Raw genomic sequence first — 13139 nt, forward strand, 5'->3', positions numbered from 1 at the left:
CAAAAACTGTGGCTCACCTAGAGTCTCACTGAGATTATGCCCTTTCCACAGGACTCTCAAAAACTAAGATTATGGATCTTTTCGACCTCTATTCTTGGATATACTGTTCACTTATTCTCTGCCTGAGTCAGGAAGATCATTTGATCACACTTGATAATCCTGCCATATAATCCAATCAAATTAATTCTCAAGAGTTTTCTATGCACAATAAAACAATGATACATGATAAGTGAACAAAGAACACAAGACAGATTTTAATATAAATTGTGTCGGTCCGTTCAATATTTTTGATGGATTTAAAGTTATTTTATTGCAATTTACTGAGACATAAAACTAGTTTTCAACCTAGCATCTGAAGTGTTTTAAACTCAAATCTGACACATTCTGGATAATTTGGAGCTTTAACCACAGCTAATTAGCCACTACAATTACAGTAATAAAATGGTATGTAGTAATACACTGGATTAAATTAATTGTCTTAAAATCTGATTTCTGAACTTAGGAAAATAGATGGTAGATGTGTTTGCAAAAGCAAACCTATGCAACTTAAAGAACTCTTAATTGCATCAGACATGCAATACATTCAGACATTCTGTGGCTGACATGTTAAGGTTCAGATTTGAATTTTCATAATGACTGATGCAGAGTTGAGTGAGAAAGCCTGGCTTTGTCTGCCCTCTTATTGACCCTTTCCTCCTCCAAGATAATTATCATCAGTCTCTCACATCTGGCACATTTTCTTCTGCTACCAGTAAAATGAAACTTGTACTTCTGTAGCTGAGGTGATTTGTAATTTCAAAAAAAAATTTCAACAGTCTTTCCTTGAACTTAACGTTAGCTTTTCCCTAACAAAAAACATCAACGCCCTTTTTTTATATCAAAGCTTACATTTCTCTTCTGATTTCTAATTTGCCCAACGAGGTCGGGTTTTTCCACAGTTTCAAGCTGATGAATAATCAACAGATATAGTGAGATAAGGCTTAACACAGAAAAAGGAGAGTCTAACCGTTGTTTACTTCGCACTCAGCGTCAGCAAGAACACACATTGAGGGGTTAGCGGTGGGAAGGGTGAGCACCTTCAAGTTCATGGGTGTCAACATCACGGAAGATCTGTCTTGGGCCCAACACATTTATGCAAACACGAAGAAGACATGCCAGCAGCTCTACTTCATTAGGAGTTTCAGGAGATTCAGTATGTCACCAAAGACCCTTGCAAGTTTCTATAAATAAATGGTGGAGAGCATTCTGACTGGTTGCATCACCACCTGGTATGGAGGCTCCAATGCACAGGATCGCAAAAGGCTGCAGAGGGTTGTAGACTCAGCCAGCTCAGTCATGGGCACAAACCCTCCCCGCCAGAAGACATCTTCAAGAGGTGGTGCCTTAAGAAGGCGGCATCCATCACTAAGGACCCTCACCATACGGGACATGCCCTCTTCTCGTTACTACCATCAGGGAGTAGGTACAGGAGCCTGAAGACCAAAACTCAACGATTCAGGAACAGCTTCTTCCCCTCTGAAGTCCATGAAAACTACCTTGTTATTCCTTTTGTTTTGCATTAATTATTTTTGTAATCCATAGTAATTTTATGTCTGTACTGTACAGCTACCGCAAAACAACAAATTTCATGTCATCTAAGTCAGAGATAATAAATCTGATTCTTAATGTTGTTTAATAAACTTATGATAAATATTGTTTGACAAGAGCTTATTGCTATTAGAAATATGTTCTTTGAGAACTTCCTACTGCTTGATAACTTTGCATTAAAATGAGTTTTGAATTTAAGGTAAAAGAAAATTCCCCCAAATATTTCACATTTGAAGTAACAGAATCAGAGAAAAGTTGTATCTTTAAGTTCTTCCTTTCTACACAGCCTTCCTGCTATCAATGCCCAGCTGGTAGGATTCACATGTCAATTGTCACTGAATCTGGTGTTAAAGCCAATTTTGCAACAGTGCTCTCTATCCATCTAGCATGCTCACACTGAAGCCCTTCACTGGGGATAATGAACTCTGAATGACGGCTGATTCAGTGACATTAATATCATCACATGTCTCATGGTATTGCTTAGCTGAGTCTTACGTTACACACTTGTGGTATGATACAAAAGTGGTCAAAGCAGTGGAGTGATGCATATCTCCATTGAAAGGATTTTTAAAAAAATCATGAGATCTTTCCTGAAAGTGGATTGAGTGTTTTTCTATTGTTTCTTGCAGACTAAATGTTCCTTTTACCCAATTGAAATAAATAATATATTTGTTCCCCTGACATCCCATACATGCATATATAAATAATAAATCACTGCATAGGGGAGCAGTCCTTTATTCAAAAAATGTCAGGTGCAATCTTATAGCAAAAAAAAACTAATTTCCCGACTTACCCAAAAAATCCTGCAACAGTATTTCTCATTACCAAAATATTCAACAAACTTGAATAGTATGGCTTGAGGCCTTATAAAAGCACTGTGGCTGTTATTTGTGCTTCAGAGCCGGATGACAGGACAAATGTCACAAAAAGAATTGCCCAAATTGCCCTACACGTTAGACTTTTCCTATATATACAGAGAATTTCTCTTGACTTTTGAGTTTTCATGGATTGTGATAGATTTTCTGAGGTACATTTTTGATTATTAGTTGTCTTGAACTTGCATTTTGTTAAGAACCTGAACTTAAGTGTCAAGGTCACCTTTAAAAGGTTTTAATAATTCAAGAGCTCAATTCGGAAGTCTGAACCAGAAGTTTCCAAAGCTCTACACTACTACATCATTTGTTAAGTGTTGTGTTGCTTGTCAGACATCCAGTACTGGGTGCGTGGGAGGAAATTCCCTCCAAAAATTATTGGCAGAAACAAAGACAGTCCATAAACTTCAGTCCCCAGTTACTGGCTCTATCCCCCTCTCTGGCTAAAACAACCTTGTTTGTAACCTTGGCATTCAGTCTTGACACTGAGCAGTTTACCTCTTTCCTCCTTTAACACACTCTCGGGACATCTTACAGTATGAAAGGTACTATATAAATAGTTAATATTGTTTAGAAAATTGTTCAAAATTTGGAAATAATAGGATAGCTACGCCATCTAGTAATCATGGAAATACTGGAACAACTGAAAGATTTCAAATAGTCTTCAATTCTAACTAGTAATTTTATTCACAAAGCTAGCTAATGGGCTTGTGTTCATTCAATATACAAGTCGTTACTAAAATAACCCATCTTCCTCATATTTGTGCTATTGCTGATGGTTCATCCTTTGTCATTTTTTTTCCATTAAGTTAGGGGTTTCACCAAGTTCTTTTCTCTCCATTTCCTTTTCTTATTTATTGTCTACCTTATCCACATCAATACAGACAATTTCATTCAACACTTCCATCTGGTTTCACACTATTCCAACCTGAAAGTTTGACTCACAACAGCTTGATATTTCCACCATGTCCTAATTGAAGCAATCAAATACTGTCTCTCAATCAACAGCTACAATGGCTCCTTCCTCCTCAATTCAAGAGAGAAACCAGAAATTGAATCTTGCAAGATGTTCTTTAAGCATCTACCATGCAGGGCTGGTAGCAAGTCAGTTGGGATCAATTTCAGTAGCCTTAAGTTATCATTGCAATGCCAAGTTGGGATTGAACCACGTGCATGTCGGTGATTCCTAATCATTCTGAAACACAATACTCAACTGTTGACCAGACCAGAGAAGGAGAGAGCTTGCTGTTCACTTTAGCACTGTGCATAGGACAGGAATGCTGTTGAGAAGCTGACACTACATGCAAGCAATTACCTATCACTAGGTCAATGATAATGCTGTAAGCTACCAATCTATCATACTTGGAACATACACTCATCTCTAATTTGTGAATTGAAATGTGCTCCTCAGCACTGGCTCCACATGTAGCCGCATGTTTGCAAAAGACTCCTCTATAGACAGCATCATAGGTGGGCTGACAGATTGACATGGGTGACTACTTTTCAGTCCAATCTGGAATCAATCTTCGAAAGTTGTAATGAGGGATAGGACCTGTTTGCAGTAGTGTTTGCCTGGCTTGTAGCCAGATTGTATCCTTAGCAAACTTGCTCCAATAATATGATCAAGATATAGGAAAAGGGTCTGGTCTATCAATTTGCTAGCTATTGACAAAAAGGAAATAGGTTGGCAGTGTGGTAGCATCAAATGGTTTTTAACCTTGTGAAGGGTAATCACTTGTGTGTAGCTCCAGCTCCTCAGCAGGCTTTGTATCCTGTGTGCTGTGGTAAGGACAGCAGCAAACAATCTCCTTCTCTGTTGAGTGCTGAGTCTTAAATAGTGGAAGATAATTTAACACCGATTTGGGTTTGCAATAATAACCTTCCCAGGGCTGCAGACATTGATCCTGACCAAGTGGCTACTGACTCTGTGCGGTAAGTCTTCTGAGAGATGCAAAGAACATCTGGTAAGATTTAATTTCTGATTTGTCTCTGAAAAAATAAAAGCATGAAATGATTACAGCTTCTCACTGCAAAATAGATCTGGACTTTTAACTTATAAAGATTCAGTTGTAAAATAATGATTTTATTAATAACACCTAACAAAAATAAATTCATGGATTTTTAAAGAGTTTGTGACAAGAATGAAGGTTTTGTGGTTTCAGAATATGAAAATGACTACGTCATTCTCAAGAATGACTTACCAATGACCTGAACAGTAAGAAAAGCAACACTGATTTAAATCTATCATTTCTGTAGTTTAAGTCATTCAAGAACTCATGTGGGTGCACAGACTTAAGGTGCAAACTGTGCATTAATGCTCAATGTTTTTAACTCTCAGATAGGAACAAATGCAGACAAGTGCCTCATCAGATTAAAAATAGTTAATGTGGGCCAATATCACTAGTTTTGAATTTGGTCACGCTCCCCAATAGCATTATGTGGAAAAAAAATCTGGGTGTGCACTAACATGGTTTCCTGCGCATTTCCTTCTATCTTTTCATATTTAAGCTTTACTCATGCTGCACTTATCTCTGTCACAACAAAATGAACATATTTATGGTGAAGAGTTATGATGAAAGGTCAGCAACCTAAAACACTGAGCATGTTTCTCTCACCACAGATGCTGCTCCACCTGAGCATTTCCAGCATTTTGTATTTTTAGTTCAAGCTTCCAGCATGTATAGTATTTGGCCTTAAGGTGTTACCTTACTTTTATGGTGTTGCATTACCACCTTTATTTCAATGTCTGTAGCATGTTTCACACCCCCACCTACACAGAACTTGCATATCTCGCACACAAATCAGAACAATCCTTTCCAATCTATGCAGAACATTTTGTATGTTCTAAGACCAATTAACTGCAGGCAATGATTCCACCATTCAAAACATGTTTTGAAAGATTACTTTGATTTTACACAAACTGTATTTTCTTGCATTTTTCTTTGACTAATTTCATGGTAGAACCAGATATTTTGGGCGTTGGAATAAAGTGCATAGCATGTAGATATTTCTGAAGTAATACATGCATTGGTTTATAACTAAGAGTTCTATAACGAAACAATCTTTGAATATTTTTTATTCAGTGACTTCAAAAAACCACAGATGGCTTTCTCTTAACAATTCTTAAAACAATACTCTTCCAACAGAGACTGGTTTCCAGTTCTTCATCTGTAACCTTTAAATTATGATCATCCTGGTGCTTTTAAAACGTTATGAGGGTTCCTGCCTTCGTTGCCCTTCAAAGCACTGAGTTCTAGGCCCCATCGCTTTTGGGTGATTTTCCCCCCCACCCCCCACCCCCACCCTTTCTACCAATCAACATAATCAAATGCATCCTGGGGAAATAAGTCCTTCCTTTTCACACTGTCCAATCATCTAATAATTTTACAAACCTTAATTAAGTCTTTCCCAGTCTTCTTTCTTTTGAGGGAAATAACCCCAACCTCTGTCACTGATCATCTGTGTTCTCTTTTGCAGAAACATGGCAACCAGGACAATGAACTGAATAATCACACGGGAGTAGAGTCAGAGCTATACAGCAGAGAAACAGGTCCTTCGGCCCATCCAGCCTGTGCTGACCACCCATTTACACTCATCAACCCCCAAATTCTACCATTCATCCACATACTACGGGTAACTAATTAACTTACCAACCAAAACAGATAACCAGAAGGTACAGATGTATGTTGATTGATTAAAGATCCAAAGGCAACACAAAGCAAAATAATTTTTATGCATCAAACTTGAAATGCATTGGATCCAGTTATAACCTTCTAAAGGGAATAAATACATTAAACAAGAGTACTTGGGCACAAAGGAGAGAGCAAGGGAATGAGGCAAACTGTAGGTGTCTTAAAGAGCTAATCAGAACAATGGGCCAAATAGATCCCTTCTTTACAACTTTACATTTCCAAGTGACCTCTTCATGGTGAGGAGCATTATACGTATTATCGTTACTCCATTACTGATGATGGCAAGAAATTTCCAGCTGGTAAACCAAATCGATCATTTTACAAGAAACAAGACTTAAGTATAAAAAAGAAACTGTTTTCAGTAAAAGACCCATCTTAAACTAATTCAAAACAAAATAACCAATGCTCATTTTCTCTCTACCCACTTCCCAACTTGCATTAACATCTGGGAGTTGCTTCCATCTATAGTAAATTTATGATGATTCTCAAAATTGTGTCTACAATGAGATTCCTTGAGTAAGACATTAACAAACAGCTTTTGTATCGCTTCAGACTAATTGGAGGAGGAAAGACACAGAAATATTTCTGAGGAAAAAAGCCAAACAATATAGGTTTTGCTCAGTGAAATAACATATAGCATTTGAGATGAAAATAGGATACTACCGGGTTGAGTGGATGTTGGACTAGCTGAGATGTTTACAGCACACCAGCTCATTCAAACTTTTAATTGATCATCAATGGTGATTATGAACAATAACAGCTAAAAAATATTCATTTATCAAATTTGACTCCGGTCCTCCCTACAAAAAGTCTGAATTTAAACAGTATACTAATATACCTGTCAAGATATTTGGAAAGATTTTCTAAAACCAATCTTGTCATGTAGATCTACATAGGGAAAAAAAAGAATAAGCAACATATATATGCTCACCTGACTTTTACCTGATTAAAAAAAAAATCAAAAATGAATTCTCATTGAATCATGCTGCTATAATATCAATCTGTTCCCCGTTACCTAAACTTCTGGAGTGTTACTGTTCTGGTACAATGGCCTCCGGTCCAAATTCACCATTTTTCCATGTTGCATTAATTTTATAGTCGTTCTCTGTACTTAAGCAAATGCAATCCCCGTAAATGTAAAGCAACAATTGAAACAGGAAATCAAAAGCACATTGCCTCTACTGGTTCAGTAAAACCACCTGATATCACAGTGTGCAAACAAGACCCACAGGAAACTCTGATATAATCCGTTGACTTTACTAAGTCCGTTGATTTAGTTCACAGCAGTAATGGACACATATTTCAATGTTGAATTTCAGTGAATTTCAACATGGTCAAATGATTTGTTAATACTGTCACTGTTAAACTAAGTGGAAATTTCCAGAATCCATGAAACTATAACTGAAGACTTCTGAACAGGTAAGACGCAGAGAGACAACTGAGAAGAATTCCATTAACATGAACTTTCATTTTAACTACCTGCATTTCTAGTTCAGCAATTTTCTGTTGGAGTTCAGCCACAGCTGCAATGCTGTCTGCTTCCCGAAGTCTTACTGCCATCACATCTTCTTTATTCTAAAATAAAATTAAAATGAATTAATTAAAAGTTAAGTAACATACCCATAAAAACATGATTAGCACTATTCTGTTAGATAAAATTATTAAAACTTTAATACTTTGTCAGGCTATTTAGCCTGAAATACCAATTCACTGTTTAAACTTATTTACTGAAAAAAAACAGAGATAAGGTTCATGAGATGGCTTCCCAATTAAAAATTAAATCAGACAGAAGAACAGTAAAGGAAATTGAAGAGTCATATTTCTTCATATACAAGGTTTTCAAAAATTTTCCACTAACATTCCTTGAAATGATTTTGAAACATAATAAAGAAAATAATTAAAATCTGAGGGTTATTCCATCAAAGCTTCACTAAATTGCAGAGTTTCTGATTTCAACTTCAATTGATGCTGTCAAAGGTATGGGGCATTTAACCATGTTAGATGCACTATAGAAATGAAATTTTGAAATAAAGAATTATTTCATCCAAGTTAATGAATATACCCAAAATGATTAAATAATTTACTCTCAAAATAAATAAAAAGTTGACTCACAAAACATTTTAAAATTGTCACTGAAAAGTAACCAATTTCTAAAACTTTCTGCTAGGTGAATGTCATCTTACATTTGATGTAATTATCCTGAGAGCAGCATTTCTTTTCTCGTAAACCACATGGAAACAACACTTCTATTATTGCATACATGATATTTTAACCTTCAGAGACCAGTTCAAGAGTTTTCACTAGTCTACATAAATGTCTATGGGTTGCAAGTAATGTATTTAGACCTCAGGAAATCAGGCAGGTTTGCAGTTATTACAATCTTATGAACATCTAAACGACTGTAATTTCTGAGATTGTGGTTTTATAACCACTAAAAAGCTTTTTAGTTACAGCAAAATTCACATTTAAAGCTTTTCCATACAGATAAATTTGCAGCTGCAGAGGCTAATCTCCTTGAAGGGGATACCATGTTTTGGGTGCAGATACTGGTTTTGACTACAGCTGGATTCACCGGAACATAATGATGTTGAAGTACAGTTTTTTTTAAATTCCAAAATAAACTTTATTCATCATAAAAAACAAACTATATACAACAATAAAACAGTGCAACCTTTACATTTGTGTATGGATCAATCATTAGTGTTACCTTTTTTTTATAAAAAACCACAGCATTGGTGCCATTTGTGTGGCTCCCTGGGGTGATACCCCAATCCCATATTCACATTACATGAGGGGCTTCCTCGCCTGACCCCGCCCCTCCATCTCCAGTGGTAGAAGAACCCTAAACTGTCGTCCTTCCCCACTGAGCCCTTGCGTTGGCTGCACCCAGCGTCAGTGCGTCCCTCAGCACGTACTCCTGCAGCCTGGAATGTGCCAGTCGGCAGCTTTCCCCTACGGACATCTCGCAGTGCTGGGAGACCAACAAGTTTCGGGCAGACCAAAGGGCGTCTTTCACCGAGTTGATGACCTTCCAGCAGCAGTTGATGTCCATCTCTGTGTGTGTCCCCGGGAACAGCCCACAGATCAGAGAATCCTCTGTTACACAGCTGCTGGGGATGAACTGTGACAAGGTTCTTGCATCTTACACCACACCCTCCTCACAAACCCACAGCCCACAAAGAGGTGGGTGACTGTCTTGTCCCCAGCGCAGTCCTTCTGGGGACAGCACTTGCTGGGAGTGATATTCCGATCATGCAGGAAGGATCTGATTGGGAGGGTCCTTCTCACAGCCAGCCAAGCGAGGTCTTGGTGCTTGTTGGTGAGTTCTGGCAATGAGGCATTCTGCCAGATGGTCTGGACAGTCTGCTCAGGGAACCACCCCACAGTATCCATCAAGTCCTTCTCCTGCAGTGTCTACAGGATGTTATGTGCTGACCACCGCCTGATGGACTTGTGGTCAAAGGTGTTGGTCTGAAAGAACTTTTCCACGAAGGACAGGTAGTGCGGCAATGTCCAGCTGACTGGGACATTGCGCGGCAATGGGGCCAGGCCCATCCTTCGCAACACCGGGGACAGGTAGAACCTCGGCACAGTGACACTTGGTGCCCATGTACTTTGGTTCCACGCATAGCCTGATGCAGCCACAGACGAAGGCGGTCATCAGGATGAGGGCAAAGTTGGGGCCACTTTTGCCCCCATTGTCCAGTGACTTGTGCATGGCGACCAGTCGGACCCGCTCCATCTTGGATGCCCAGATGAACTGGAAGACGGCATGGGTGATTTCCAAGCCGGAGGAGCGAGGACAGGCCACACTTGCCCCAAGTACAGCAGCCCTGAGAGCACCTCACACCTGATGACCAAGTTCTTCCCAGTTATTGATAGGGAGCTCTGTTCCCACAGTCCCAGTTTCTGCTTCACCTTCCCAATCCGCTACCACCAATTCTTGTTGCACGCCTCGGCCCCTCCGAACCAGATCCCCAGCACCTTCAGGTAGTCAGACCTGACGGTGAAGGGGTCGTTGGATCAGTTGGGCCAGTTGTCGAACAGCATGGCCTCGCTCTTTGCACAGTTAACTCTGGCCCCCAATGCCAACTCAAACTGGTTGCAGATGCTGACTAATCTGCGAACTGACCTTGGGTCCAGCAAAGACAGCGACATCGTCCATGTACAGGGAGGTTTTCACCTGGGTGCCCCCACTGCCTGGCATTGTCACCCCTCTTATGTCCTTGTCTTTCCTGATGGATTTGGTAAAGGGTTCTACACAATACACAAACAAGACAGAGGAGAGTGGACAGCCCTGCCTGACTCCAGACTTAATGAGGAGGCTGTCTGTTTCCCACCCATTGATTTGGACTGCACTACAGATGTCTGTGTAGAGCAGTTGGACCCAATTCCTGATTCCCTCCCCAAAGCCCATTTTGGAGAGCACATCCAACATGTACGTGTGTGATATCCTGTCGAAGGCCTTCTCCTGGTCCAAGCTGACCAGGCAGATGTCCACCCCTCTGTCCTGCACATAGGCGATGGTATCCCTGAGCAGCGCAAGGCTGTCAAAGATCTTCCTGCCAGGTAAAGCACAGGTTTGGTCCGGGTGGATCACCTGTCCCAGAGCAGACTTGACCCTGTTGGCGATGGCCTTGGACAGGATCTTATAATCCACATTCAACAGTGAGATAGGTCTCCAATTTCTGATGTCCTCCCTCTCCCCCTTCTGCTTGTCGATGAGGGTAATGGTGCCCTTCCTCATGGATTCTGACATGCTGCCAGCCAGAAGCATAGCGTTGTACACTTCCAGCAGGTCCGGGCCCATCCAGTCCCATAGAACCGAGTACAACTCAGCCAGTAAGCTGAACTGAAGATACTCTCCAGAGGATTGAGCAAGACATAAAGGTTCATGTGCACAAGTGAGTGAAGTGCAATACACATTTAACTCGAAATGAGAAGCTTTTCATCTTGCAATTTGTATTGTAATCTGTTCTGACTTTTGGAATTGGTATTGATTTCTGAAAGTAATTTTAATTAACACATTATTATTTATAGCTACTATAATATTCTTAATAAAAAAACAAAACCTAAACTGCATGTACAGTTGTTAATAACCAAGGTGTGCAAATTTAAACTTTTGTAAACTAACCTGAATGTGAATAATCAAGATGACACAAGCCTTTTCTTGCAGAAGTAATTTGGCATCAACATCCCACGGTTAGAGTGCAACAGAAAACTCTACGAGCTGTACAAGTACTGCTTCAACACCATCAAGGACAGAGACTGGTTCATCAGCACCCATCCACCAGCTTAAATACTCACCTGCACACTATGGTTAAAGTGACTTAATGTCCATAAAATTCACTGCTTCCTTGACAGCACCTCCCATTCTTGTAAACTTCACTGCCAAGCAGAAGGGCAGCATGCAGACGTGGATATCACTATTTGGAGGTTTCCCTTCAAATCATACATTATCCTGCCTTGAAAATGTACCACCTATCCCTTTTTTTAATGGGTCAAAATCTTCTAATTCCCTAACAGCACAACATCAAAAATTTCACAGCATCAACAACAGTAGTTCAAAAATGCACCTCCCACTATATTCTCAAGTGCAACTAGGGTAATGAAAGCCATGCATGTTTATATTGGATGAAGAAAAAAAGGTTAGTCAGGAAATTCATTGATGCTAACAATGTGAACGTTAAAAGTATAAAAAATTGTATACAATCAGACTACAGTAAGTTTAAGCTAGTGCAAAATCATGTGTTGCAAGAGACAGATGTCGAAACAAGCTGATTATCAACTCCCTGCACTTGTTGCACAAACTACAATTGATGCTTCCTTCACTACGTACAACATCAGTTCTCAGCAGCACTGATACACTTTCAGTCCTTACAGCAGTCAACTGGGGAGATACTGTACAGCCCACTAGACTTGCATGGATAGCAAGCAGGGAGGTGGCTTAAATCTCTACCAAACCCTGCAATTATCATTTTGTAGAAATGAAAAGTAACAAATGGTTTCTGAGGTGACAAGTTATACATTAAATTAATACTGTGGTAATGCTCATTTGATGTTCCATGGTAAAGACTATAAAGAGAGCTCTAACTTCTTGGCAGAGTGATTTGCAGAAAAATAAAGTGAAACCATTGGAAATAAACATCATCTGAAAAATTAAAAGTAGATTAATATTTTGAATTGAAACTTGAGATTTGATGGGTAGGTTTTGTTTTTAAACTGAGATTGTTTGATAGCTGGAACACACTGCCAGAAGTGGTGGTGTAACCAGATACAATTGCTATGTTTAAGAAGCATTTAGACTGACACTTAATGCAGGTAATTGGGATTAGTGTAGATGGACAAAATGATCAGCATGAATGTGGTGGGCTGAAGAGCCATTTTCTGCACTGTACAAATCTATGACTTGGTCAGAGCTAGAAGGTGAAAGGATAATTAAACAGTTCCATCACCTGTAGCCTGATTGCTGCTCATGGACTCCTTCGCTTCATAACATGACCACAGCAACCCAGCAGTTTGCTGGAAGCCACAAAGCCAAAAAAGGAAAGTGTGACTGCATGATCCAGCTTGGGAGTCAACTGATCATCCAGTCTAACATGTATTATTAGGCTAGGTTATGGGCAAACCAGACTGAGTTGGGGTGCTGTGTTCAGTTCTTGAAGAATGTGAGGAAACCAGTTTGCTTTAATGGGTATTTTTTATTGATGGTTTGTTTACAATTCCTCAATTTATTGAACTCCACTACAACTTACCAAGGTGGGAAGTGAACTCAGATTATTGTATTCTTCGTAACAATTTTTGCAGAAAGCTGTTACCATTATGAGCATGACCTTCTCAAATAAACATAATTTCTCTACATCAATCACCTCAAAATGTTAATTCCTTCAGTTTCTTCCTCACATGTTTGCAGAACGGCAGATAAGGTCATACCCACAGAAAAGGTTTGCTGGCATAGCTATGATTATTTGATTCACTCTGTAGAGAA

At 39.4% G+C, this 13139-nt stretch overlaps 1 protein-coding gene across 4 annotated transcripts in view; it reads right to left on the reverse strand.

Annotated features, from left to right (window-relative positions):
* evi5a (ecotropic viral integration site 5a) overlaps window positions 1–13139 on the reverse strand; it is a 178981-nt gene that overhangs the window by 62132 nt on the left and 103710 nt on the right. For all 4 annotated transcript variants that reach the window (XM_052010845.1, XM_052010846.1, XM_052010844.1 and 1 more), the window contains one exon: window positions 7631–7726. In XM_052010845.1, coding sequence (XP_051866805.1) covers window positions 7631–7726 — 96 coding nt within the window. The remainder of the gene's footprint in view (window positions 1–7630; window positions 7727–13139) is intronic.

The sequence above is a fragment of the Pristis pectinata genome, chromosome 3 (genome assembly GCF_009764475.1).
Source record: "Pristis pectinata isolate sPriPec2 chromosome 3, sPriPec2.1.pri, whole genome shotgun sequence".
NCBI classification, from domain to species: Eukaryota; Metazoa; Chordata; class Chondrichthyes; order Rhinopristiformes; family Pristidae; genus Pristis; species Pristis pectinata.